The following is a 27,315-nucleotide window of genomic DNA, read 5'->3' on the forward strand; positions in this document are numbered from 1 at the left end:
AATCATGGCCAACAACCCACGGTGTTGCGACCACGAGTGGTGCTGTTGCGATGACAAATCATGGGCAACGTAACAATTGATGGAGGAGCACCGTCGAAAATGCCAAAGAAGCAAGCGCGGAGCTCTGCTGAGAGCGGCAAGCCGATGTTGCGACTGCGGATGGTGCTGCTGCGACGGGCGACATAACAGCTGGAGGAAAAAAAATCGCGGCATGGTGTGTGGCGAGAGACGAACGGGACCTACGATCCTGAGCATACACGCAGCTGCCATCGACGGCTAGGGAGACCGATCGATCAACCGACGCCAAGCGCCCTCCGTTTGCTCGAGGCACCATGTCTACTCTTTCTTCATCATGCAAAAGCACGCTGCGAAAAATAGTCAAATAGTCATTTTGCCCAGTACAGAATATTCAGTTTTCTACAGGGATTAGAGCCATCGCAACGGATAGGTTCGGAGCAGCTACTGCAACTATTTAGTTCAACGCGGTAGATATCCAGCAACACACTCTGGGTGGAGTATCGAACTGACAAGTTAGTAAGAAGCAGTCTCATCATCTCGGGTAGGAGGACGGTGAGTCAGGTAATGTTACCTCCGCCCAAACTCAGTGAGACGGTACAGATGCGTTAGGCCATTCCCAGAGAACTTCATAAGGTTGATGCGAATCATCCTCGTTCCGGGAAGATTCACCTTGATCTCTCGCCATTCTTCTGAAAACAGCAATCTGGGAAGCATAGCCAGGTTCGTCGCTCGAGCCGCCAACGCCACTGAACTCCACACTGTAGTTGTGGCTTGCAGCGAGGACAGTAGCCCAGCGCTGGAACTGGGACCTCGTCCATTCGAACTTGTGGTCATGGTTGCGGAACTTGCAAGGTCCAGCGTCTTGTTCCTGCTCCTCTTCTTTGTTTGGCAAAGCTGACCTCTGGAGGATAGGGTTGTATTCGTAGTTGGGTGTGGAAACAATGAGTACCGCCGGACAGAATGAACTCAATACAACGTTGCCAAATAAACTTGCTTGGTCCTCCTCCACATGCTCAATCACCTGCAGTTTACTTCGGTTAGTCGAAAAAAGTCCCTAAACAAAACAACAAGATATGTAGAAGCATTTCCGGGTACATTTTATGTAGCATGGGTACTGATTACAAACGTCCTTCAGATATGTTGTCTTACACATAAAGGAACTAACTCCCGCGTTCACTCCTACAGTAATTCTACATCAAATCCACATCAGGAACAACCCATATGCCGAGATCAATTCTAGAACAAAACCAAGCATAACATTTTATATAACAAAACCAAACAAGAAGATAGAAACAGTTCAAAAGGAGTACTCAGCTACCTCAAGACAGGTGCCAATATCAAACCCATATAAGCGAGAATCAAAATCTGTTACTGATCCATGATAGAGCACAGCTGTTGGAACACTACTTTGTAACAAGAGTTTCTTGCTAAGCTTCTGATGAAGGCTCTGCAATGTCAGATAGAGGTGAAACAAATCCAAATATAAATCATTGAAAAGGAAAAAAATGGTTCAAAGAGTAAACAATTATTAGAACATGACTTTGAACCTTTGCCGCTCTCGTAAGACCCTTTCGAGAAATATCAACACCAACAATTTTTTCAAGGGTTGTTGGATGCTCTAACAGTGAGTCAAGAAGGCTACCAGATCCACAACCAAAATCAACCTGAAAAATTCAGCTTTAACAGTGACAAGCCAATACTTGTAAATAAGGAACTAGGATGAAAGTAACATTCACCAATGTTGTAGCATGCAGCTGGTTGATGTGCCGAACAGCAAATTCAACCCTCTGTTTAGATAAAGGGGGATTGAACAAGGCCTTCTCCATTCTATCTTCTAAAGGTTCAGTTACTTGCAACACCTTTACGGAGAACTCCAAGACGCAGCTGTCTGCAAAGATGTTCAAAATGTAGAAAGGATGTTGAAGCCCGATTCCAACAATCGTAGATAACTGTCAGATTGAGCTATTGATATAGGTAGCTCACCTCTACATATCTTGGAAAGGTCCGGTGACAACTCACAAGCTGCAGCCAGGCTCAAATCCCTATCAGACAGTTGATCTACAAAGCATGCACTTTGATTAACTGAGAGTTGGGTTGCACATGATTCAAGCTGATTCCTAACAGCTCCAGCCCCTATCTCAAATTCAAACTCATTATTGACTTCTAGGAGATATCTCTTTCTGCTGTCCTTCATAAACAGCTGAACACTGCAGCTTATGCAAGCCAACGATCCATGGGATGGAAAAACGCCAGAATCTTGACCATCAATGTATGTTAAAAATGCACCGCTTTCAAGCTGCTGATATGATGTATCCATAGAAAAATATCCAACTGCGCTGCATGTTCTTGAATCACCACCACTTGTCTTGCCATAGACAGATAAGCACATTGCAAATTCTTGTAAAAATATATTCGGATATATCGTGAAGCCATCAGTGCTCTTAGGAAGATTTAGCTTCTCCACAGGCGTGTTCAGCTGCTTAAAATAACGATTGAACCAAATCAAGACCTTCAACGCAGAATTCTGAATAGCATCAGTTTCCTTGCTCCAGCTACAATCTGTAGAATACTCTAGTAAAAGGTCCCTCTTCTTTGAATATATTTTGACAGAGCACTTGAACATGTCTGGGTTTTCCTTGGCAATCCTTCCATCATTTGCGCACTGATTTCCTGCGGTTGCTTTTGGTGACCCCATCTCTTCAGAGCCCACAGCTGATCCTAGGACATTACAGGATGCACTTACCCTATTGGCAGCGAAATAGGGTTCTGATAGCCTCTGGAGTCGACAGAAAGAACAAAGGAGATCTCGTGGAGAGGGGCCTTTCCAACTGGTACGAGTATAAACACACGGAAGCTCTGCCACAAGAATCGAGTCCTTGGAGATCTTGTAAATTCCATCAGGTAATTTTCTCAGAAGAATCCTGAGGATCCAAAAGCATGTTACCTAAACAAAATATAAAATAGGGCGAGAAAGGGTAGTTCCTAAAAGGTAGAGAAAAGCAGTCTAAAAAATGAAGATAAGTAGAACACAATGGAGAGAAACTGATGAATGACCGGCATCTACAGCTAGATTACGATTCCCTATAGATTGTTAGCTGGTGTATCACTTATATAACAGATTGCAGTCTTGCTGCAAACATATAGCATACAAGTGAAACCGTCAACAAGCTTGTACCTGTAATAGGTACATAGATTGACATGATCAGTTTGAAGTTCTGTATCTCTCCTTGTGTATCCCACATTTGCCAAAACTGCATCTCCATAAATTGTTTGGCCAGAAATGTAGGAAGCTCGCTTATTTATTACACAGTTCATATTGCGATCTCCACGATCATCCACCAATTGTTTTGATAAATCAGAAACAAATTGTACATCCGGAGCTGGGAAATAAAACCTCATCTCAGAAGATGCTTTGTCAACTGTTCTGCAGTAAGAAAAATGCTTTAAACAGTCAGCCCAACCAATTTGCTGTAAAGGTTAAGAGTCAAGACTTCACAAATCACTGACTCTGTACTGACCTTGAGACAAGGACATGAGATGAGTCAGTTGCAGAGAGCTTCAATGCTATATCACCCATGTAATGTTCATTCTCTGATATATTAAGACTTACCATCTTAGGTTCATCCTCCACCGCACAAGGAATAAGAACTGCTTCTACTCTTATGGGATCTGAAATACCAGACCAGCACTGAAGTGCCAAATCAACAGCCTCAGAGGAATAAGGCCTTTGACTCTGAATCCAGAAGTTTCTGTTACTAACAGATACACCAGGAGATTGTTTGGCAGCATTATAGATCATCGAAAGAACCAAGAGAGGATCAAATTCTGCCTTAGGGTCTATAATTTTACACAATGTATGGACCTTAACATCACAAGCAACAATAGCTGAAATAGGTATCTTTCCAAGGAAGTCCCCAGTTCTTCTGAGTGTCACACTCAAGTGCCCAACAAGAGGATGAGATGATGTGGGGAAGTTCTGAAATGAAGCATAGAAGTATAGCCTTGTTAAAATAGGTATTGAATAATCGGAACTCAGAAGGATATCGTAGACAAATAAATGTGTGCTTCGATTAACATCGATAATTCATAGGGAAAATGATTGAGACTTCAAGACCTATATTTAGATAAATCATATAGAAACATGTGCTCGGACATGATAGAGAATTGTCAGAGAGTGTAAAAACATGAACACAAAAGTGCCCAAAGAAAAAATTGGCAGTATGTTCTATCAGTCTGTCGTTTACGACAGATAACCATAAACAAGATATATCGCTTCAATAAAGGTCCTCATTATCAAAGTCTTATAAAAAATATTAACAATAGTTACTAATTATGCACTACAACAACAAGCTAGCCATCAAATGCAAGGATCCCAGGGCCAGGAGAGGAGAACATAGAGTTCCCCTGAAATGGGCAACACCATGAAAATACCAATCTACTCCCTCTGTAAAGAAATATAAGAGCGTTTAGATCACTACTTTAGTGATCTAAACGCTCTTATATTTCTTTACGGAGGGAGTACTTTTCTTCCTACGAACTTACATTTGTACATAACTTAAATCTTAAATTTGAAGATACAATACCAAGATCAGGCAAAAATACGGACCTCATCTGTAAAAAAGTAAGATATCCGACTAATAAGTTCCTCCCAAGCTTCTTCGGGTGTATTAGGGATATTTGATGTGGGCTGAATACCAAGCTACAATAGAAAAAACAAATGGTTATCATAACTTGTCCATAGCATGAAGAACATTGTACATCATGGAACTATGTTATACATGCCAAATAGCTAGCTACCTAACCTATCGCACAAAGGAACTACGTAATTGCACACCTTCTTACTGAAGTTCCTGATCATTGTTTATGAGAATTGTCAGTAGAAAGGGCGACGAAAGATGGGCTACAGTACACAACTCATTCACCAAGGATGGATTCTCCAAACTGGGTTACTGACCTCAGAAGCCAAATGTTCGTATCTAAGATACAAGATAACATTGCTGCCTAAACATAATGGGGCACTGCATGCCAGAAAGAAACAACTGAATCTAGAGAATTGCAACTAGTCCTTGTCCCCCTTTTCAGGTAAGACTGCAGGAGGGAGAGACGCAGTACCCGGATCATACACTACATATTGTTTATATTTATACAGTATAGAATCACAGCTTAATAATGTTACAAACACACCCTAAAGCCCCAGCGATAGAAAACTTGGCAACCTACATGCATAGGGAGGAAGCAGAATCCCACGCCGCCACCAGCCCTAACCGGTTTACCTTTTCGATGGCGATCTGCGCGGCGCCCTGCTCGGCGTCCTTCTTCCTGACGAAGGTCCCCGGGGTGGAGACGCTGAGCACCCCCGGGATGTCGAGCTGGCAGCGGTAGACGCACCTAGTGCTCTGCGGCAGCGCGAGGCCGGGGCAGACGCCGTCAACGGCCTCCCGCACCTCATCCACCCTGTAGACGGCCTTGGCGCCGTACCGCTGGTGGATCACCGCCTTGGGCGTCGGCGTCGCCGTCGCCGTCGCTGTTGGCATTGCGACTCGTCTCGGCTTCGATCGACCCCCGCCGCCTCGCCGCCGCCACAGGCAGCCGCACCCAAATCCTCCACAGGCAGAATCGATCGATGGATGAGAGCGGAAAAGAGTGAATTTGCGACCGAGGGGTGGGAATGGAATCGGAGGGGAAAGGATGGGTCACGAATTATTATTATTTTTGATCTAAGGACGGGTCACGAATTAGTGGAGTTAAACCCCAGCCGTGAAGAGGAGACGAGGCCTCGAGGGGTTGAGTGAGAGGGGGCGCTTCCGTGCGGTGGGGTTTATGGCAGAGAAGACCAGTACTAGTACTCCGTTCCAAGCGTGTTGAACACCTAGAAGAATTTGCAAATTCCAAAATATTAGTCGTATAATTTATTTTAATATAGCTAAGCTTTATTGATCATAGTCCACATGAAGTGGTATAAAAAAGTCATGTGAATGGATGAACCATAGATATCGCCTCCCATCAAGAGTGTTTGGAAACTTAGCTAATCTATCTGCACCAGTATTTTAAATTTACAATTAACTAAACTAGCTCGCTGCTTAATCTCGTCAATGATACAACCATAAGTGCTACTAGTTTCTCTTTTAGTGCCGTTTCACCACCTGCTTTGAGTCAGAGGCAATTATAAATTTTTAAATCATCAAGTCTTCTGCAAGAGCCAAAACTTTTCTGCATGCCATTGTCTCGAGTGTAGCTACATCGATGATTCCCCGGACAATCAGAGAGGAGCTACCCAAATATCGTCCAACATCATCTCGGCACACTGCGGATGCTACTCCTCTCAATTCGGACTTTGCCATGCTTGCATCGACATGGATTTTTGCATAACTCCGGGGTGGTGCTCTAGGCCTCGCCGTTGTTCTTCTGATCTCAGTTGGCACCCTTGTCTCCTTCTCTATTGTCATCTCCAATTCTGATATAAATCTTTTAATGAACTCGTGAGTGGCCGGAGGACTTTAAAGACCACTTCGTGTATGACTTTCCTCCGTGCCCACCATAAGGTGATTGACGGCTTAATGAATGCCTCATGTGATAATGAATCAATCATCGCGAATAACCACTACTTGGCACTTAGGTTCAGTTGTCTCGCATAAATGCTCCGCCAACTCCCCATCAACAAGTGCCCGCACGCACCTCGTCATGTTGCACTCGAGCAACGAGTGTCTCCAGGAGTCAACCGCGCCACAAAGAGCGCAAGTACTGGTGGTGGACATTTTCCTATGATCCCGTACATCCTCGGTTGGCAATGAATGCGTTGCTAGTCTCCAGAGAAACATACGTACTTTACCTGATATTCACAATAGTTTACATGAGGCCGCATCTCTTGATGAAGCCAAAGTAATTACACCACTCCTGAAAGGTGATGTTGAAATCTTCGTCCAGGAGAAGGAAAGTGATCCTGATGTGGAGTGGAACTCCTAGGGCCAATCTTTCACAAACTGGAGGGGGGAAGAAACGAAGAACACGAGAGGAAAATCACTCAATCAACAAGATCCAAATCATATATGTGCTAAATCCACATACACAAGAGGAGATACAAAGATCTAAAGTAAACACAAGAGGATACATAAGGTAGCTAGTTCATCCCAATCCTTGGAGGAGAGAGGTCTTGAATCCTAGGAGGATCTTCCCATGAAGGGGTCTTGAATCCACTTTGGGTATCTTCTCACATGGAGGCCTTGATCTCCATGGGAGTAGGGGTAAGTGGATGAGAAAATATCTATCTCTATCTTGAATTATCACAATGATAACCCTAAAACATAGGTGAAGGAGGAGTATATATAGTCTAGGGGTAGATAGAGGTACATGGGCCTCGGTCCAAGTCATGCATGTAGGAACGGTCTGGATGATCCGGAAGGTGGTCTGGATGATCCGGGAGGTGGTTCGGATGATCCGGCGTCGGAGGTCTGGATGATCCGGGCGCCGTCAGGATCGTCTGGCTGTGTCGTAGCAGCCGTCGCGGGTCAGGATGATCCGGGTTTTAGTGCAGATGATTCGGCTTTGCTCGGTGGGGTGATGTGGCTTCGGGTGATGGGGAACATTGCATGAAAATTAAAAAAATCTACGAAACACCCAAGATCTAATCTAGGAGATGTATAACAGCGACAGGGGAGTGTGTCTGCATACTCTTTGTAGACCAAAAGTGTTAGCGTCATAACGCGATTGATGCAGTCGTACTCTTGACGATCCAATCCGATCTAGTGCCGAACGAACGGCACCTTCGAGTTTAGCACACGTATGGCTCGTCGACATCCTCTCCTTAATCCAGCAAGTGAGGGAGAGGAGGTAGATGAGATCTGAACCAACACGACGACGTGATGGTGGAGGTGGTGGCGGCAGCGAAATTCCGGCAGGGCTTCACCAAGCGCTGACGAAACATGGGGGATGAGTAACGGAAGGGAGACAGGGAAAGCCCGGAAGGGTGACGGGGCACGCCCTAGCCCCCCTCCCACAGCACAGGCCAGCGCCTGGGGGGAGGAGTGCCCTCCAAGCCAAGTGGAGGGCCCTCCCCCTTAGGGTTTCCCTTCCCCGGGCGCATGGGCCTTGTAGGGGCTGGTGCATCTAGCCCAATAAGGCCAGGGCACCCCCACCTACAGCCCATGCTACTGTATGGGACATGGTGAAACCCTTTACAGACTTTTGGACCCCTCCGGAATCCACCAAAACCTTCTGGAAGCTTCCCGGTACAATACCCAAAAAAAACAAACTTTTTCCGGAACCCCGATAACAACTTTCCATATATGTATCTTTACCTCCGGACTATTTCGGAGCTCCTTGTGACATCACGGGTCCCATTCCGGACTCCGATTAACCTTCGGACTTTCCAATATTGATACCTCAATACTACCCTAGCGCTACCGAACGTTAAGCGTGCAACTCTACGGGTTCGAGAATCATGTAGACATGACCGAGACTCCTCTCCGGTCAATAACCAATAGCAGGATGTGGATGCCCATATTAGTTCCCACATATTTCATGAAGATCTTTATCGCTTGAACCACGATGTCAATGATTCGATTAATCCTGATTCCCTTTGTCCGGCAATATGTTACTTGCCCGGGATTCGATCATCGGTATCTCCATACCTAGTTCAATCTCGTTGCCGGCAAGTCTCTTTACTCATTCTATATTACAAGATCCCATGACTAACTCATTAGCCACATTGCTTGCAAGTTCTTTATGATGTTCTATTACCAAGAGGGCCCAGGGATATCTCTCCGTCAAACGAAGTGACAAATCCTAGTCTCGATCCACGCCAACCCAACAGACACCTTCGGAGATACATATACAGCATCTTTATGATCACCTAGTTACGAAGTGACATTTGATAGCACACAAGGTATCCCTCCAGTATCTGGGAGTTGCATGATCTCATGGTTTTAGGAATAGATACTTGACATGAAGAAAGTTGTAGCAAATAACTAAGCGATACGATCTGTTGCTAAGCTTACGGTTGGGTTTGTCCATCACATCATTCTCCTAATGATGTGATCCAGTTATCAAATGACAAACCATGTCTATGGTTGGGAAATCTTAACCATCTTTGATCAACGGGCTAGTCTAGTAGAGGCTTACTAGGGACATGGTGTAGTTTATATATTCACACATGTATTTAAGTTTCCGGTCAATACAATTCTAGCATGAATAATAAACATTTATCATGAACGGGAAATATGATAATAATGAATTTATTATTGCCTCTAGGGCATATTTCCAATAGTCTCCCACTTGCACTAGAGTCAGTAATCTAGTTCACATCGCCATGTGATTACACCTAATGAGTTTTGGGGTTTGATCATGTTTTGCTTGTGAGAGAGGTTTTAGTCAACAGGTGTGCAACATTCAGATCCGTGTGTACTTTGCAAATCTCTATGTCATGCTATAGATGCTGCTACCACGCTCCACTTGGAGCTATTCCAAATGACCGCTCCACTATACGTATGCGGTTCGAGACTCAGAGTCATCTGGATCAGTGTCAAAGCTTGAATCGACGTAACCCTTTATGATGAACTCTTTATCACCTCCATAAACGAGAAAACATTTCCCTAGTCCTATTTAGGTACCTAAGGATAACTTTGACCGTTGTCCAATGATCCACTCCTATATCACTCTTGTACCCCCTTGCCAGACTCATGGCAAGGCACACATCAGGTATGGTACACAGCATGGCATACATTATAGATCCTATGGTTGAGGCATAGGGGACGACCTTCATCCTTTCTCTTTCTTCTGCCGTGGTCGAGCTTTGAGTCTGACTCAACTTTATACCTTACAAGGCAAGAACTCCTTCTTTGACTGATCCATTTTGAACTCCTTCAAAATCTTGGCTAGGTATGCTCTATGTGAAAATCTTATCTGGCGTCTTGATCTATCTCTATAGATCTTGATGCCCAATATGTAAGCAGCTTTACCCAGGTATTCCTTTGAAAAACTCCTTTCAAGCAACCCTTTATGCTTTCCAGAAATTCTACACCATTTCCAATCAATAATATGTCATCCACATATACTATCAGAAATGCTATAGAGCTCCCATTCACTTTGTTGTAAATACAAGTTTATGTAAGTTTGTATAAAACCAAAAACTTTGATCACCTCATCAAATCATATATTCCAACTCCGGGATGCTTGCACCAGTCCATAGATGGATCCCTGGAGCTTGCATACCTTTTGAGCACCCTTAGGATCCACAAAACCTTTGGGTTGCATCATATACAACTCTTCCTTAAGGAAAGCGGTTTTCACATCCATCTGCCAGATTTCATAATCGAAAAATGCGGCAATTTCTAACATAATTCTAATAGACTTAAGCATCGCTACGGGTGAGAAAGTCTCATCACAGTAAACTCCCCGAACTTGCCAAAAAACCTTTGCAACAAGTCGAGCTTTATGGACGGTGACATTACCATCAACATTTGTCTTCTTAAAGATCCATTTGTTCTCAATGGCATTACAATCATCAGGTAAGTCTACCAAAGTCCATACTTGGTTCTCATACATGGATCCTATCTCAGATTTCATGGCCTCTAGCCATTTGTCAGAATCCGGGCTCATCATTGCTTCTTCATAGTTCGTAGGTTTGTCGTTATCCAACAACATGGCTTCCATGACATGATTACCATACCACTCTAGTGTGGAACATGTCCTGGTCGACCTACGAAGTTCAGTAGTAACTTGATCTGAAGTTTTATGATCATCATCATTAATTAGTTTCCTCTTTGGTTGGTGTAGGCATCATGGGAACTGCTTTCTGTGATATGCTACCTTCCAATTCAAGTAAAGGTTCGATAACCTCATCAAGTTCTACCTTTCTCTGACTCACTTCTTTCGAGAGAAAACTCCTTCTTTGAAAAGGATCCATTCTTGATAACAAAGACTTGCCTTCGGATCTGTGATAGAAGGTATTCTATGAAGACACACTTCTCCGCTTTAGGTTCGAGCTTATCAAGCGTAAGTGTCGCATCCCCAAACTATAAGAAACGACAATATAGGTTTCTTGCCAAACCATAGTTCATACGGTGTCGTCTCAACGGATTTATATGGTGCCCTATTTAAAGTGAATGTTATTATCTCTAATGTGTAGACCCAAAACTATAGTGGCAAATCGGTAAGAGACATCATAGAAAGCACCATATCCAATAGAGTACAACTACGACGTTCGGACACACCATTACGTTGTGGTGTTCCAAGTGGCGTGAGTTGTGAAACAATTTTCGCATTGTCTTAAATACATGCCAAACACGTAACTTACATATTCACCTCCACAATCATATCGTAGAAATTTTATCTTCTTGTCACAATGATCTTCAACTTCATTATGAAATTGCTTGAACTTTTCAAAATTACAGACTTGTTTTCATTAAGTAAATATACTCGGATCTACTCAAATCATCTGTGAAGGTAAGATAATAATGATATCCTCCGCGTGCTTCAACACTCATCAGACCACATACATCGGTATGTATTATTTCCAACAAGTCACTTGCCTGCTCCATTGTTCCGGAAAACGGTGTTTTAGTCGTCTTTCCCATGAGGCATGGCTCACATGTCTCAAATGATTCATAATCAAGTGATTCCAAAAGTCCATCAATGTGGAGTTTCTTCATTCTCTTTTCACCAATATGACGTAAGCGGCAGTGCCACAAATATGTGGAACTATCATCATTAACTTTCATCTTTTGGCATCAATATTATGAATATGTGTATTACTACGATCAAGATTCAACCAGAATAAACCATTCACAAAGGGCGCATGATCATAAAAGATATTTTCTATATAAATAGAATAACCATTATTCTCTGACTTAAATGAGTAATCTTCTTGCAATAAACAAGATCTTGATATATTGTTCATGCTTAATGCAGGCACCAAATAACATTTATTTAGGTTTAAAACTAATCCTAAAGGTAGAGGGAGTGTGCCGATGGCGATCACATCAACCTTGGAGACACTTCCAACACGCATTGTACCTCATCCTCAGCTAGTCTCCATTTACTCTGTAGCTTCTGTTTTGAGTTACGAATAAGAGCAACCGAACCAGTATCAAATCCCCAGGCGCTACTACGAGCACTAGTAAGGTACACATCATTAACATGTATATCAAATATACCTTTGTTGATGTTGCTAGCCTTCTTATCTTCCAAGTACTTGGGGCAGTTCTGCTTCCAATGACCATTCCCCTTGCAATAGAAGCACTTAGTCTCAGGTTTGGGTCCAACCTTGGGTTTCTTCATGGGAGCGGCAACTGCCTTGCCATTCTTCTTGAAGTTCCATTTCTTTCCTTGCCTTTCTTGAAACTAGTGGTCTTATTGACCATCAACACTTGATGCTATTTCTTGATTTCTACCTCTGCGGCCTTAAGCATCGTGAAGAGCTCAATGGATCATTTTCTCCATCCCTTGCACATTATAGTTCATCACAAAGCCCTTGTAGCTTGGTGGCAGTGATTGGTGAACTCTATCAATTGCTACTTCATCTGGAAGATTTACTGCCAATTGATTTAAGTGGTTGTAGTACCAGACATCTTGAGTACGTGTTCGCTAACGGAGCTGTTCTCCTCCATCTTGCAGCTAAAGAACTTGTCGGAGGTGTCATACCTCTCAACCTGGGCATGAGCCTAAAATACCAATTTCAGCTCATGGAACATCTCATATGCTTTGTCGTGCTCAAAACGTCGAGCTCCTATTCTAAGCCGTAAAGCATAGCACGCTAAACTATCATGTAGTCATCACTTCTAGTCCGCCAGACGTTCATAGCGTCCAAAATTTCGGAGCGGGTGGTTCACCTAGCAGTGCATCAAAGACATAAGCCTTCTATGCAGCAGCGAGGATAATCCTCAAATTACGGACCCAGTCCACTTAGTTGCTTCCATTATCTTTCAACTTTTATTTCTCTAGGAACGCATTAAAATTCAAGGGAGCTACAATGCGAGCCATTGATCTACAACATAATTTGTGAAGACATTTAGACTGTTCATGATAATTGGTTCAGTTAATCATATTACTAATGAACTCCTACTTAAATCAACATCCCTCAAGTTGTCTAAGTGTTACATTATCCAAATCAACTACCCATGTCCGATCATCACGTGAGATGGGGTCGTCATCAATGGTGAACATCTCCATGTTGATCATATCTACTATATGACTCATGTTCAACCTTTCGGTCCTCCGTGTTCTGAGGCCATGGTGTACATGTTAGGCTCATCAAGTTTAATCCAACTATTCTGCATGGGTAAAATTGGTTTACACCCGTTGCATGCGAATGTAGAGTCTATCACACCCGATCGTCATGAGGTGCTTTGAAACGATGAACTTTCATATCGGTGCATACTTAGGGAGAACACTTTTATCTTGAAATTAAGTGAAGGGATCATTTTATAATGCTACCATCATCCTAAGCAAAGTAAAGATGCATAAAAAGATAAACATCACATGCAATCAATATGTGATACGATATGGCCATTATCATCTTGTGCTTTTGATGTCTGTCTCCAAGGCACCAACATGATCTCCATTGTCATCGACATTACACAATGATATCCATCATCATGATCTCCATCATCGTGCCATCATGTGGTTGTCTCAGCCAACTATTTCTTCTATGACTATTGCTAACTCATAGCAATAAAGTAAAGCAATTACATGGTGGTAAATATTGTTGGAAATATGCCCTAGAGGCAATAATAAATTGGTTGTTATCATATTTCCTTATTCATGATAAAGGTTTATTATTCATGCTAGAATTATATTGACCAGAAACTTAAATACATGTGTGAATACATAGACAAATACTGTGTCCCTAGTGAGCCTCTACTAGACTAGCTCGTTGATCAAAGATGGTTAAGGTTTCCTAACCATAAACATGAGTTCTCATTTGATAACAGGATCACATCATTAGGAGAATGATGTGATGGACAAGACCCAATCGTAAGCTTAGCAGTTGATCGTATCAGTTTATTGTTATAGCTTTCTTCATGTCAAGTATCTATTCCTAAGACCATGAGATCATGCAACTCCCTGACACCAGAGAATACTTAGTGTGTATCCAAATGCCACTTCGTAACTGGGTGATCGTAAAAGTGCTCTATAGGTATCACCGAAGGTGTTTGTTGGGTTGGCACAGATCGAGACTGGGATTTATCACTCCATGTGACGGAGAGATATCTCTGGGCCCTTTCGATAATACAACATCATAAAGAGCTTGCAAGCAATGTGCCTAATGAGTTAGTAACGAGATCTTGTATTATGGAACGAGTAAAGAGACTTGTCGATAATGATATTGAACTAGGTATGGAGATACCTACGATCGAATCTCGGGCAAGTAACATATCGCCGGACAAAGGGAATTGCATACGGGATTAATCGAATCCTTGACATCGTGGTTCAACCGATAAAATATCTTCGTGGAATATGTAGGAACGAATATGGGCATCCCGGACCTGCTATTGGTTATTGACCGGAGAGGTGTCTCGGTCATGACTACATGATTCCCAAACCCGCAGGGTCACATGCTTAACGTTCGTTTGACGCTAGAGTAGTATTGGGATATTTGATGATTGGTAACCGAATGTTGTTCGGAGTCCCAGATGAGATCCCATATGTCATGAGGAGTCTCAGAATGGTCGAGGGGTAAAGATTTATATATGGGAAGTCATATTTTGGGTTCGGGAAAAAGGTGCAGTTTTTTTGGTATTGTACCAGGCGGCTTCCAGAAGGTTCTGGAGGATTCTGGAGGGGTCTGTAAGTCCACAAGTGGGTCCACCACGTTCCAAGGGTTGGAATGGACTAAGGGGAGGCGCCCTGGCCTTATTGGGCTAGGCGCACCAAGTCCTCAAAAACCCATGTGGCTAGGGAAGGGAAAAGTGGAAGTCCTAGTAGGAATAGGATTGGACTTGGAGTCCAAGTCATCTCCCCCTTTGGCGCTAACTCCTATTAGGAGTAGGGATGGACTCCCGGCCTTCCCACACATATAAATATAGGGGAGGGGCACAACAAGGGACCCCAAGACATTGGCCTTGGCTGTTGCCCCGTCTCTTACTCCCGGCATAGTTCTCGTCCATAGTTTTTTTCTTAGTGAAGCCCTGTCGGTATTCTGACTCCACCACCATCATCACCACCACGCCGTCGTGCTGGTCATGATCCCATCTACTTCTCCACCTTCTCTTGCTAGATCAAGGAGGATGAGACATCATTGAGCCACACGTGTGCTAAACTCAGAGGTGCCGTCCATTCGGCACTAGATCGGTTGGATCGTCACTACTGCAGGATGCTGCTAACGCGGCACAACGCGGCACTACGACTAGAGACCCTTCAAGAAACTGTGTGCGATGCAATAATCGCAAACGGTGGTGTTAGAGAACCGTCAAAAATGTGCAAAACGTTTGCGATGACGGATGCATCAAACACGGTTCAGATTTTAGTTGCGTGTGCGATGCAGGGCATATGATTCAGTTTAATTAACTGTTTGCGATGAGGAGTAATAAAAGAAACGGGCAGCCAGATGAAGGCGTGTGCGATACATAGCATGGTGTTCACTCGAATGAACTGTTTGTGTTGAGACAAGAGAACAGAAACGGTTCAATATAACAAGATGTGTGTGATACGCGGCAAACAGGTCTGTAATCAAAAATGTGTGGGAAGACCGATAACAACACAGACGATTCCTGTTAACAAGTCATGTGTGTTGTGAGCAAACGACCGCATGTATACAATTGTCAGTGATTGATGAAATCATCACCGATGGGTTCCCTTGTCTAGTCCGTGTGCGATGTGATTTGCTCTATCTACAGAGCATCAACATATATACTTAAAAAGACAACATTGCATAACCAAATTAAGCATACAATTAGACAAGTGACTACACAGATAACATTTTCACACACCAAAGTAAGTAATTACATGCATACTAAACTAGGAGAAATGAGGATCTGATCATCTACTTCTTGTTGCGATGACTCTTGCCATTGCTCTGCTTCCTGCTGGATCCCTGGCCGTTTTGCGGAAGGAGGCACTTCCTCATGTCAACGATCCACCTGTACATGTCGTAGCACATGTATGCCTCCTTGGCCGCGTACACGACGTGATCTTTGTCGAGTTTCTCCATCCAGGCCGAGTGCCAGGCACACTTGTCGTTATTGCAGGAATCCTTCATGTCTCTGTAGTAGGGGTCGATGATGGCCTCGGTGAGGTGAACCAGTGAGTCCTTCTCATGCTCCTTGCTGCCCCAGATCTTGTATTGGCCCTGGATGTCGACAAGATTCTGGTAGGCGATGCCCGAATTCTTGAGCACCTTCACATCGTTGGTGATGTCGACCATAGTGAACATGTAGTGGGGGCTGTTGACAAACCCGGCGAAACGCTCGCAAGGCCTTGTGGCCAGGCAGTAGTGGTAGACGAGGACGTGGTGGCCCACGCACATCTGGGCAAAGGCGACCTTGGGACGAGACCCGGCACGAGCGCGAGTGTGCTCGATGTCGAACCCGACCACCTTCTACTTCTCGTCAGCAAGCAACAGCTCCATGATACGGATGGAGTGCTCCACCAAGACCGGGTGGTTGGTGTACACCACCGAGAGCTCCTCGAACCTTCGGTGGGTGTCCACCACGGCATGGATGGTGAAGTGCTGCTCGTTGTCGGCAGCCGCTCAGAGCGCCATTGGAGTTGCGCAGGATACTCTCTAAGAATTTGTCGTGGTGGGTGTGCTTCTTGCAATGGTGGGGCACGATCGAAAGGTTGAAGAGACACAAGGGTTAAATAGCCACTGTAACAAATGGGGGCCAACCGGCCTGTAACCGTCACATCTTATCACGACATTCATAGCGGAGGATTCCAGTGCACGCTTGACAACACCGCATCGCAGTGAGGATTCCAGTGCATGCTTGACAACACCACACCGCAGTTTGACCACGCGTGGGCTCGAAGAGGCACCAAATGTATCGTCATTGAGCCTATTCCCGTGCTACCATATAGTTTACCACGCAAGCTTCCCGCCCGGCTTGGTTTGCCACGCGTCGGCTAGAAGAGGGACAAATCGTGGGCGTTTATTGGCAAAAAGGTTTGTAAAACGAAGTGTGTGGAATGACCCCAGTCGTAAGTTTACCCGTGGGTGATGTGGTCCAAGTTACACGGAAGGGTGATGATGGACACTCGAGTGTGATAATTAATTCTGCGCTCTACAGGGCACACGGTAGAAGAAACCAACTCTGTGCAATAATGTCCAAGATCATAGTCGAGTTAGCTATACAGACCGTGTGCTGTGAGATCAACAAGGTAAACAGATTTGAGAATGGTTAATAAAATCAAATCTAGGACCATTGAATATTAAGTTCAAAATAGTGCTACCAATATACGAGTCTCATACGATGCCATTTCAACGATTGCACCACAAAGGCTCGAAATATTACAAGGTTCAAATTCCAGAGTTATATGGCTCAAATTCGAACATTACAAGGTTCAAACTGATATTAGAAATGAAATTGAGCTCATCAGCTGCAAACGCTCGCGCTGATCTGCTGAACATGGATATTAGAGAGGTTCAAACTAATAGTACCACTTCTAAGCCTGGTTTCGAAACCTCACAACTTTTGCAAAGGGGTCAGCCACTGAGAAGTCATGTATGGGGTTGACACGATGAGTTCCGATTACTTTGTCATCTGAAGTTCCAAAATGAAATTCAACATTTTTGGAGCCTATTCCATTTTGCTGCAGGAGCCGGCGTTGATCAACAAACCATTCATTTTTTTGAAATAAATGTAGGGCAAACCTCATTACCTTCAGCACCCTTGCTCTGACAACAAAGAACCTGGCGAATATAATCTTCGGTAAGGTCCCTCGATAGGAGTTCAAAGTAATTTCTAAGAGATGCAGATCTAGGCATTCGACGTGGTTGTTATATTGTATCACATTATCCACCACTGGGCCTAATCTTATCTGCAAAAGAAGAAAACATGTTAGTGCCTAGATGCAGTTTTGAACACTACTACAGGCCTATTTGGTTTGCAGGATTTGTAAAATGCACTAACATGCCATCTTCGATCTGACATGATTAACATGGGCATTAACATGTCATCTTCCATCTTCACAAGATGTTGGAGTGGATGAAAAGTTCCCTAAGAAAACTAGTACAGATGAATCCAAAGGAGAAATGCATATGGATTGTAACCATATGGATCAAGCATTGTCATTGTAAACTTGGAAAAGGAGACATGTATGTACTGAAATCCTCCAAAAGAATCCTTCAGAAATCATAGTACATTGTCATTATAAACTTGGAAAAAGGTGTCACAAATTGAACTCCCTTATGGATAACATTTAACAGGAAAGGAACATTACCTTGATATATAGCTTCTCCAGGCACGGAAAGCATCTCAGGAAAGTGACAACTTGCTCCAGGTTGGGACTGATAGATTCTAGTGCCAAGACTTTCACTGTGCGCAGTTTTGCGGTCAGGCTTGTCAGAATCATTTTCTGAATGACAAACGAACAAACATCTTCAATATTAGAAATAATGTTAATTTGTAGAAGGAGAGGTAGAAGGTGTAAGTGCATCTAGTGCCACCCCTAGTTGGTTTTGGAGTATTGACGACAAAGTTGGTTGAGGGACTAATGCGTTTGTGAGAATTGCAGGATAACGCAGGTAGTGTCCCTCATTGATTCGGTTTACCTACCGGAGATGACCCCTAAAAATGTATGAAGACATTGACGACAATGGTGGTGTGTGAAGATATTCACATTGAAGACTATGACATGAGAAGACAATGAGTGAAGACTATGGAGCGCGAACACTGTGTTGTTTTGTTGTTTCCTTTTCTTCTTTGTTGAGTCATAGGAACCACCGTACTGTTAAGTGGGGTCCAAGTGAACAAAGTCAGATTGACTGAAGTGATGCTCAACCCAAATCCTATGTCTTCGAGTGAAGACAATGAGTGCAAATCTTATCCAGAGCTGGATGAGTCAGCTTTGCTTGTAGCCCAAGTAAAGTTGCCGTGTGTGTTTGAAATCTGACCGTTGGAACACATGTCAGTTCCTTAGTGACCCAGGGTCATTTTGGACATATCAGGTCGGGTTGCCTTGTGGCTATAAATAGCCCACCCCTACACCATAAATTGGTGGCTGCTCAGAGTTAGTTTACGGCTTTTGTCGTTTGAGAGCAACCCACCTTGAAGCCTTTGAGAGAGAAAAATCCTTGCGAGGACAAAGCCCAAACACCCAGAGCCGAAGAGTGTTAGGCATCACTGAAGTCTTTCTATCTGTGTGACCTCAAGACTTATTACACTTGAGGACTGTGTATCCTCCAGCTGGTTAGGCGTCGTGTTCTGAGCATCCAAGAGTCATTGTGGATCGCCGGTGAACAAAGTCTGTGAAGGTTCGGAAGTCTACCTTGAAGACTTACCAGAGTGATTGGGCGAGGACTGTGTGTCCTTAGCTCAAGGGAAATAAGGTGAAGACGCAGTCTTCTGAGTTGAATCTCAGCCTCCCTAACCAGATGTACAGTTGTCACAACAACTGGAACTGGTCCAACAAATCCTGTGTCTTCAACAAGTGACTGGTTCTATCATCTAACTCCCTTTACCTTAAGTTTGTCTTCGTGAAGTCATTGCCTGTTTGTCATATCTGTTTGACTTCATTGCTTGACTGTTATTGTTGATTGGCTTCATACTATCTTCCATCCTGATCCTCTAGTCTTTGTACTTTCACATTATTGCATACTTGACTATGGCTTGCTTGTTGTAGTTTATCTTCCGCTGCATATCAATTAGGTCATTTCTATTGTTTGTCTTTGAAACTTCCATGTTTTGAAGACTTTGATAAAATCGCCTACTCAACCCCCCCTCTAGTCGATAACTAGCACTTTCAATTGGTATCAGAGCAAGGTACTCCCTTGTTCTGTGTGATTCGGTTTAACCACCTGGAGTTTAGCTATGTCGACTGCAGGATTGAGGAATGTATCTTGCCCCACCTTTGACGGTCATGAGTATCCTCGGTGGAAAGCCATGATGAAGAAGCGACTCATGGCTATGGATAGCAAACTGTGGACCGTCACTGAGATTGGTCTTACCGATCTATGCAAGATGGCAGAGGCCGATGACATTCGCAAGTACACTCTACTAAACCTCACAGCGAAGGATGTCATCTGCTCCTCTCTGTCCCGAAATCAGTTTAGGAACGTCATGCACCTCAATCATGCGAAGCTAATCTGGGACCGGCTTTCTGAGGTCTATGAAGGTCATCTTAATCGTCATGATCCTTGGCTTGATGACTACAAGGAGTCTCTTAAAGAGATGACCTTTCCACGTGAATCGTCTTCATCTTCACCATGCCTCATGGCAAGGGGTGCTAAGGTAACTGAATGCTACCTCTCTGAAACTAGTGATGATGAATCAGGTGATGAATTTGGCCCCAGCTATGTCAAACTTGCTTCCCTTGCCACTAAACAACAAAGAGCCTCAGAAAAGGTTCAGAACATGCTTAGTAAGAGCGATGATATGTTGGGTGAAGAAATGGATCAGTCAAAAGCATTGGCTGAGAGTCTTCAGAGACTTCATTACAAGTTTGACGCCCTTCAAGATCAACATAATGCTCTCTTGTTTGATCACGAGAAGCTTTCTTTTGAATGTCTTCAAAGAAAGCAAGATCTTGAAAAGATAAGAGTGGACTATGGAGATCTTCAGAAGGAGCGCGATTCATTATTTGCTCAACAAATCAGCGTTACACAGGATGGATTTGAACCACCATGTCTAAAATGCATTGAGCGTGATAACGTTACCTCTGTTGCTGAATGTTCCACTGCTGCTACTATTGCTTTGTCTTCAACTACTGATGTGGTAGCTAACCCCTCTATTGAGGATACCACTACTATTGCTGATGAAAATGCTAGGTTGAAGACATTGCTTGAAACAGGGATGAATAAAAGTCTGAAAGGACATCAAACACTTTGCGATGTCCTCAAAAAGTAGATTCTGAACCGAAACCCTAGGAAAGAGGGTGTTGGGTTTGAGAGGAAAATGAATGCTGATGGTTCCTACTGGAAGCCTGAGCAGTATCCCAAAACCACATGGGTTTCTGCAAAGGAATCTTCAGTGGATCCATCCACTTTATCTGGTTTTACCTGTGCTAATCCTATTATCATTGATGAATCCTTTGATGCAAACTATAAACTGTTCAAAAATCAGAATGGTGAAGTGTTTGCCAGGTATATTGGTACTAACTGCAGGAATGGACCACCTATGAAGAAGATCTGGGTTCCCAAAAGATGTCTTGAGAATCTTCCAGTGAATGTCATCATGACACCACCAGGGAAGAAGACAAACCCCAGACCAAAGGCATCATATGGTCCAACGGCTTCATACGGATACAGGACTCACTTGAGTCACCCTAACGCCAATGTTTTGCAGGGAAATCGTACTCAAACTTATGAATATGAATGTGTGTCTTCAAACCACTATGTTCATAGGACTAAGAACTTTTCTGCTTATTCATATGAGTATCATTCATCTCCTGCAAGGCTATTTGCTAGGGCTTCAAAGCCGAAATTCTCAGATGCTGCACTTAGACTCATTGCTTCTAAGCCACCCTTGAAGATGTGGGTGGTGAAGAAGAAATAACTCTCTTTTGCAGAATATGGTCTCCAGCCAGCAATCAAAGGTGTCCGATACTATTGCTGGGGACCTAAAACACATTAAGGGACGCATGATAAAATGACTTACTATGTGAATCGTTTACTTGTCATACCGTGTGTTCTAACCTTGATCTAAGCTGTGATAATCCTTGTGTGCGTCAAATGCTTATGCTTCACAACATACCTTGTGAAGCCTATCCTCCTAACTGCACTGTAGGGAATGACACCTCGTGCTTCAGAATGGATTATGGACAGCGGATGCACTAATCATATGACTGGTGATCGAAGTCTTCTCATGGACTCAACCTTATGTCCATCCAACAAGAGTCACATCACATTTGCTGACACTGGTAAAAGCAAGGTATTGGGTCTAGGTAGAGTTGCAATCTCAAAGGATCAACACATGGATAAAGTGATGCTTGTTGAATCCCTAGTGTTCAACTTAATGTCTGTCTCAATGCTTTGTGACTTGAACATGATTGTGCTATTCGGAAAATATCGTTGCCTTGTACTAATGGAATCTGACAAGTCTCTAGTCTTTGAAGGGTATCGGAAAGATGATCTATACATGGTAGATTTCTCAGTAGGTCCACAACTTGCCGTATGTCTTCTTGCAAAAGCTTCAGAATGCTGGCTCTGGCATCGGAGGCTGGGGCATGCTGGCATGAGGAACTTACACACACTCGTCAAGAAAAAGCATGTCTTAGGCATCGAGGGTGTCAAGTTCAAGAAAGATCATTTGTGCGGTGCCTGCGAAGCTGGAAAGATGACTAGGGCGAAGCACCCCTCGAAGACAATCATGACGACATCTCAACCCTTCGAGCTGTTACACATGGACTTATTTGGCCCTACTCACTACTCTACCCTCACAACAACAGCTTGTCTCTATGGCTTCGTCATTGTTGATGACTACTCAAGATATACATGGGTGCACATAATTCTCTACAAGACTGAAGTACAAGATGTCTTCAGACGCTTCGCAAATCGAGCCATGAACAATTATGGCGTCAAGATCAAGCATATCAAAAGTGATAACGGCACTGAATTCAAGAACACCGGGCTTGATCTCTATTTGGATACAGTGGGAATCACTCATGAGTTTTCTACTCCATACACACCTCAGCAAAATGGCATTGTTGAGAGCAAGAACAGAACCCTCATTGAGATGGCTCGAACAATGCTCGATGAGTACAAGACACCAATAAAGTTCTGGCCTGAAGCTATTGATACAGCATGTCACATCATCAATCGTGTTTACATCCACAATCTTCTGAGGAAAACATCCTATGAGCTCCTTACTGGCAAGAAGCCAAATGTCAGCTACTACAGAGTCTTTGGTGCTAGGTGCTGGATCAAGGATCCACATCACAAGTCAAAATTTGCACCTAAAGCTCACGAAGGCTTCATGCTCGGTTATGGAAAGGACTCGCACTCTTACAGAGTCTTCAACCTCTATCACTACAAAATTGTTGAAGTTGTGGACATGCAATTTGATGAAACCAATGGTTCACAAAGAGAGCTCCTGCTAAGTACACTTGATGAAGCTCCGTCCAGCGAATCAATCAAGCTGATGGGAACAGGTGAAATCATGCCCTCTGAAGCACAACCTGAAGAGGAACTTATCATTTCTGCACCAAACCATACTGAAGACAATGCTCAGACTGAAGAAAATGCTCAGACCGATGACAATGATCAGCAAGAACAAAGTCTTCGTCCAGTTCATCCTCGTGTTGCTAATGAAGTACAAATTGAGAAGATAATTGATAGCATCAATGCGCCTGGTCCACTTACTCGCTCAAGAGCAACACAGTTAGCAAATTTTTGTGGGCATTTTTCATTTGTGTCAATATCAGAACCCAAGAATGTTGCTGAAGCCTTTATGGAACCTGAATGGATTCAAGCCATGCAAGAAGAACTTCAACAGTTTAAGCTGAATAATGTTTGGGAACTTGTCAAGCGCCCTGACCCTCACAAGCATAACATTATTGGCACAAAATGGATATATCAAAACAAGCAAGATGAGCATGGTCAAGTTGTCAGAAACAAAGCACGTCTTGTGGCTCAAGGATACACTCAAGTTGAAGGAATTGACTTCGATGAAACATTTGCTCCTGTGGCTAGGCTTGAAGCTATTCGCATACTGCTAGCCTATGCTAACCACCACAACATCCTACTATATCAAATGGATGTGAAGAGTGCATTCCTCAACGGCAAGATAGAAGAATAAGTGTACGTTGCTCAACCACCTGGCTTTAAAGATCCAAAACATCCTGATATGGTGTACAAACTAAACAAAGCACTGTATGGCCTCAAACAAGCTCCTCGTGCTTGGTATGATACGATCAAAGACTTCCTGAAGAGCAAAGGCTTCAAACTGGATCCCTCGATCCCACACTCTTCACGAAGACATATGATGGTGAACTGTTTGTGTGCCAAATATATGTGGATGACATTATCTTCGGCTGCACCAACCAGAAGTATAGTGATGAGTTTGGATACATGATGCAAGAGCAATATCAGATGTCCATGATGGGTGAGCTGAAGTTCTTCCTTGGTCTTCAAATTCGTCAGCAAAGGAATGGCATCTTCATATCTCAAGAAAAATATCTCAAAGACTGTCTAAAGAAGTTTGGAATGCAAGATTGCAAAGGTTACACGATGCCAATGCCAGCCAAACACCATCTTGGTCCCGACGACAATGGTAAAGAGTTTGATCAAAAGGTATACCGCTCCATGATTGGTTCCTTACTTTACCTATGTGCATCTAGGCCAGATATTATGCTTAGTGTTTGCATGTGTGCTCGACTCCAAGCGGCACCAAAGGAATCGCATCACTTACCTGTGAAGCAAATTCTTAGATATTTGGCTTACACCCCAACACTCGGATTATGGTATCCAAAGGGCTCAAGATTTGACTTGGTTGGATTCTTGGATGCTGATTATGCTGGAGACAAGGTTGATCGCAAGTCTACATCAGGCACATGTCACTTTCTGGGACGATCACTTGTCTGTTGGTCTTCAAAGAAGCAAAACTGTGTATCACTCTCAACTGCTGAATCTGAATACATTGTTGCTGGATCTTGCTGCGCTAAGCTTCTGTGGATGAAGCAAACTCTCAAGGACTATGGCATCAATCTAAAACAAGTACCTCTCTTCTGCGACAACGAAAGCGCAATCAAGATTGCCAACAATCCAGTCCAGCACTCGAAGACAAAGCACATTGAAATTCGTCATCACTTTCTCAAGATCATGTCATGAAGAAAGATATTGACATCATTCACATCAACACTGAAGAGCAACTGGCAGATATCTTCACAAAGCCCTTGGATGAGAAAAGGTTTTGCAAGTTACGGTGTGAGCTAAATATCTTGGAATCCTCAAATGTCATGTAATCAGGCACACATCCTAACACTTATGCATGTTGATGACTTAGATGTGCAACACACGAAGTAAAGTATATCTTCAATCAATGAAGACTTACATTCTGAGTGTGAATACATTAATGTGGAATTTGACTTCGGAGCGCCACGATAATTGTGCACCGTGTCTGGGTCTAATACTTCCTATACGGTGGGTAACGCCACCACCAAATTTCTTGGTTTGAAGTGTTTCACTCATGGCGTTATTGTTGAATATCTTCGCATTTGATTTGTCTTCAACTTTCAACTTATCTTCATGATTTACTTCACTGTGTCGATTTGATTGCTTACTCATATATATATACTAGTATTCTGTCCTCTACAACATTCACTTATAGCTATGTCTTCCTTGTTGAATCTTTTGAACTAAGTGAATGTGATCGGACCCTTATCTCTCTATGCTTACTATCTCAAAATCTATCTGTCCAAATCATATGCATTCTATTGAAATTGTCGAATGTCTTCTCTGCATCCTTGTCAGCGGAAGACACAGAGACAAACATCAAGTCTTTTTAAATGATTCATCATTATTGTTGAAATCCGGAGAAGCCGGAACAACCATCCGACAAACATGGCGGGCGTGGGAACGTGGGACAACTCTAAGTATGTTGCATGTTTGCCACGTGTCCCTCGGCTGTGAACAGGCAGGGGCACCTGCGTAATTGCGCTATGCTGCACACCTTCTTATAAATACGCGTCCCCTGCGGTCAAGAAAACCTTCTTCCACCTCTCCACCTCGTCAAAACCCTAGCGCCACCGCTAGCTCGCGACGACACCGGCGACGAAGCGCTTAGCTGCCGCGACTTCTCCAACGCCGTCCTCACGCCGGCCGCGGACATCGTCCTCTCCGCTGCCGCCGTAGGTGTCCTCCGTCGCCAAGTTAGGGCACGGTGGATTGAACTGCTCGTCTCCTATTCATCCCATCTAGCAGTTCTTCGTGTGGTAAATATAACTCTATTTTTACCATCTTTTTGATCCTCAATGATTCATCCTATTTACCAAAATTGGTTTCTGCCTATACGATGTTAGATCTATTCTGTCTGCATCTCATACTGCCTAGTATATTCACTTAAGCTACATATCTAGTTAGATTCCTCACTTGTACTTATTCACGGATTCGTACAAATCTGGAACCAACTCTCAACATATAAGTGAATGTCTTTGCATCATGAGGTCAATGTCTTCAAACTGATTTATCTTCAAATCTTCTGAGAATGCATATGACCTCTTCCCCTTCCCTCACATCTCTAATGCTGTCACAGGTACATGTTTGTGGGAGAATCCCTTGGTTCTCATAGTCTGCATTCATTTGCAGAATTCCTACAACAACACATCAACTCTCCTGAAGCTAGTTCCTATTTGACCAGCAAGCGGAAACCTTGGAAGCCTTTGAACATATTGAAGCCATTCAGTTTGAAGTTCATGGCTACAGAGAAATCAGTAAGGAAGGGTGGCAGACAGCGTCGAGGGGGAACATCAAAAGATTTGCCTGATGACCTCGCAGAAATCTACAAGACAGATCCTAAAGAGGATTATAATCAGCGCAAGACCCGAATCCAATGGATTCGACGATATTGGGCTGAACAATGGTTCAAGTACAAGTTCGTGACCCAGGAGTACACTGAGAAGAATGCTATCAACTGTCCAACCTGCACCTTTGAGGCAGGATGAACCTCGCATAGTCTTCCCAAGCAGCATGACTGGCTCGAAGCAAAAGGCCATGTCAACCGCTTCAGAATAGAAGAAGACAAGGGCTGCAGAGGCTGAAGCCAGAAAAAGTAAAACCTCAGAAGCCTCTGATGTTGCTCCCTCCAAGAAGAAGCGCAAGGTCAAGAAGAATCGGGCTGCTCCAACAGAGCCCTTAGTTGTTGAACCTATCTCAGTGGTTTGCCCTGCATCCGAACACCAAGAACGACGAATGATTGTTCATGAGCCTGCTTCCACAGAGGCTTATGAAGCTGAAGAGATTCCAGCAGTTGATCCCATCGCTGCTGAAGACATTGGTCACCATGACAATGTTGAAGATGATGAAGTTCTTTCTCAGATTGAACACAACGTGGTATTATCGCCTGTTCTCACGAACAACGAAATCATCAGCATTGGTCGTCTTCTGACGCCAATTGCTCAGGATGCATCATGGGCTGATCGCCCGCAACAACAAGACTCCCCCAGTACTCCCCAACAACAACAAGTCACACCATCTGTGCAAGTTGAAGAGGA

General features: G+C 43.6%; 1 protein-coding gene across 1 annotated transcript; it reads right to left on the bottom strand.

The window, feature by feature from the left end:
• Positions 1–350: 350 nt before the first annotated feature.
• LOC123044943 (small RNA 2'-O-methyltransferase) lies at positions 351–5,824 on the bottom strand. The gene is made up of 9 exons (XM_044467824.1): positions 5,292–5,824; positions 4,625–4,717; positions 3,537–3,994; positions 3,194–3,442; positions 2,002–2,939; positions 1,755–1,906; positions 1,566–1,682; positions 1,337–1,465; positions 351–1,039 (listed from the first exon to the last, which is right to left on the bottom strand). The coding sequence occupies exons 1-9, from the start codon at positions 5,550–5,552 to the stop codon at positions 602–604; spliced, it is 2,835 nt and encodes a 944-aa protein (XP_044323759.1). The 5' UTR covers positions 5,553–5,824; the 3' UTR covers positions 351–601.
• Positions 5,825–27,315: the final 21,491 nt, after the last annotated feature.

The sequence above is a fragment of the Triticum aestivum genome, chromosome 2B (genome assembly GCF_018294505.1).
Source record: "Triticum aestivum cultivar Chinese Spring chromosome 2B, IWGSC CS RefSeq v2.1, whole genome shotgun sequence".
Lineage (NCBI taxonomy): Eukaryota > Viridiplantae > Streptophyta > Magnoliopsida > Poales > Poaceae > Triticum > Triticum aestivum.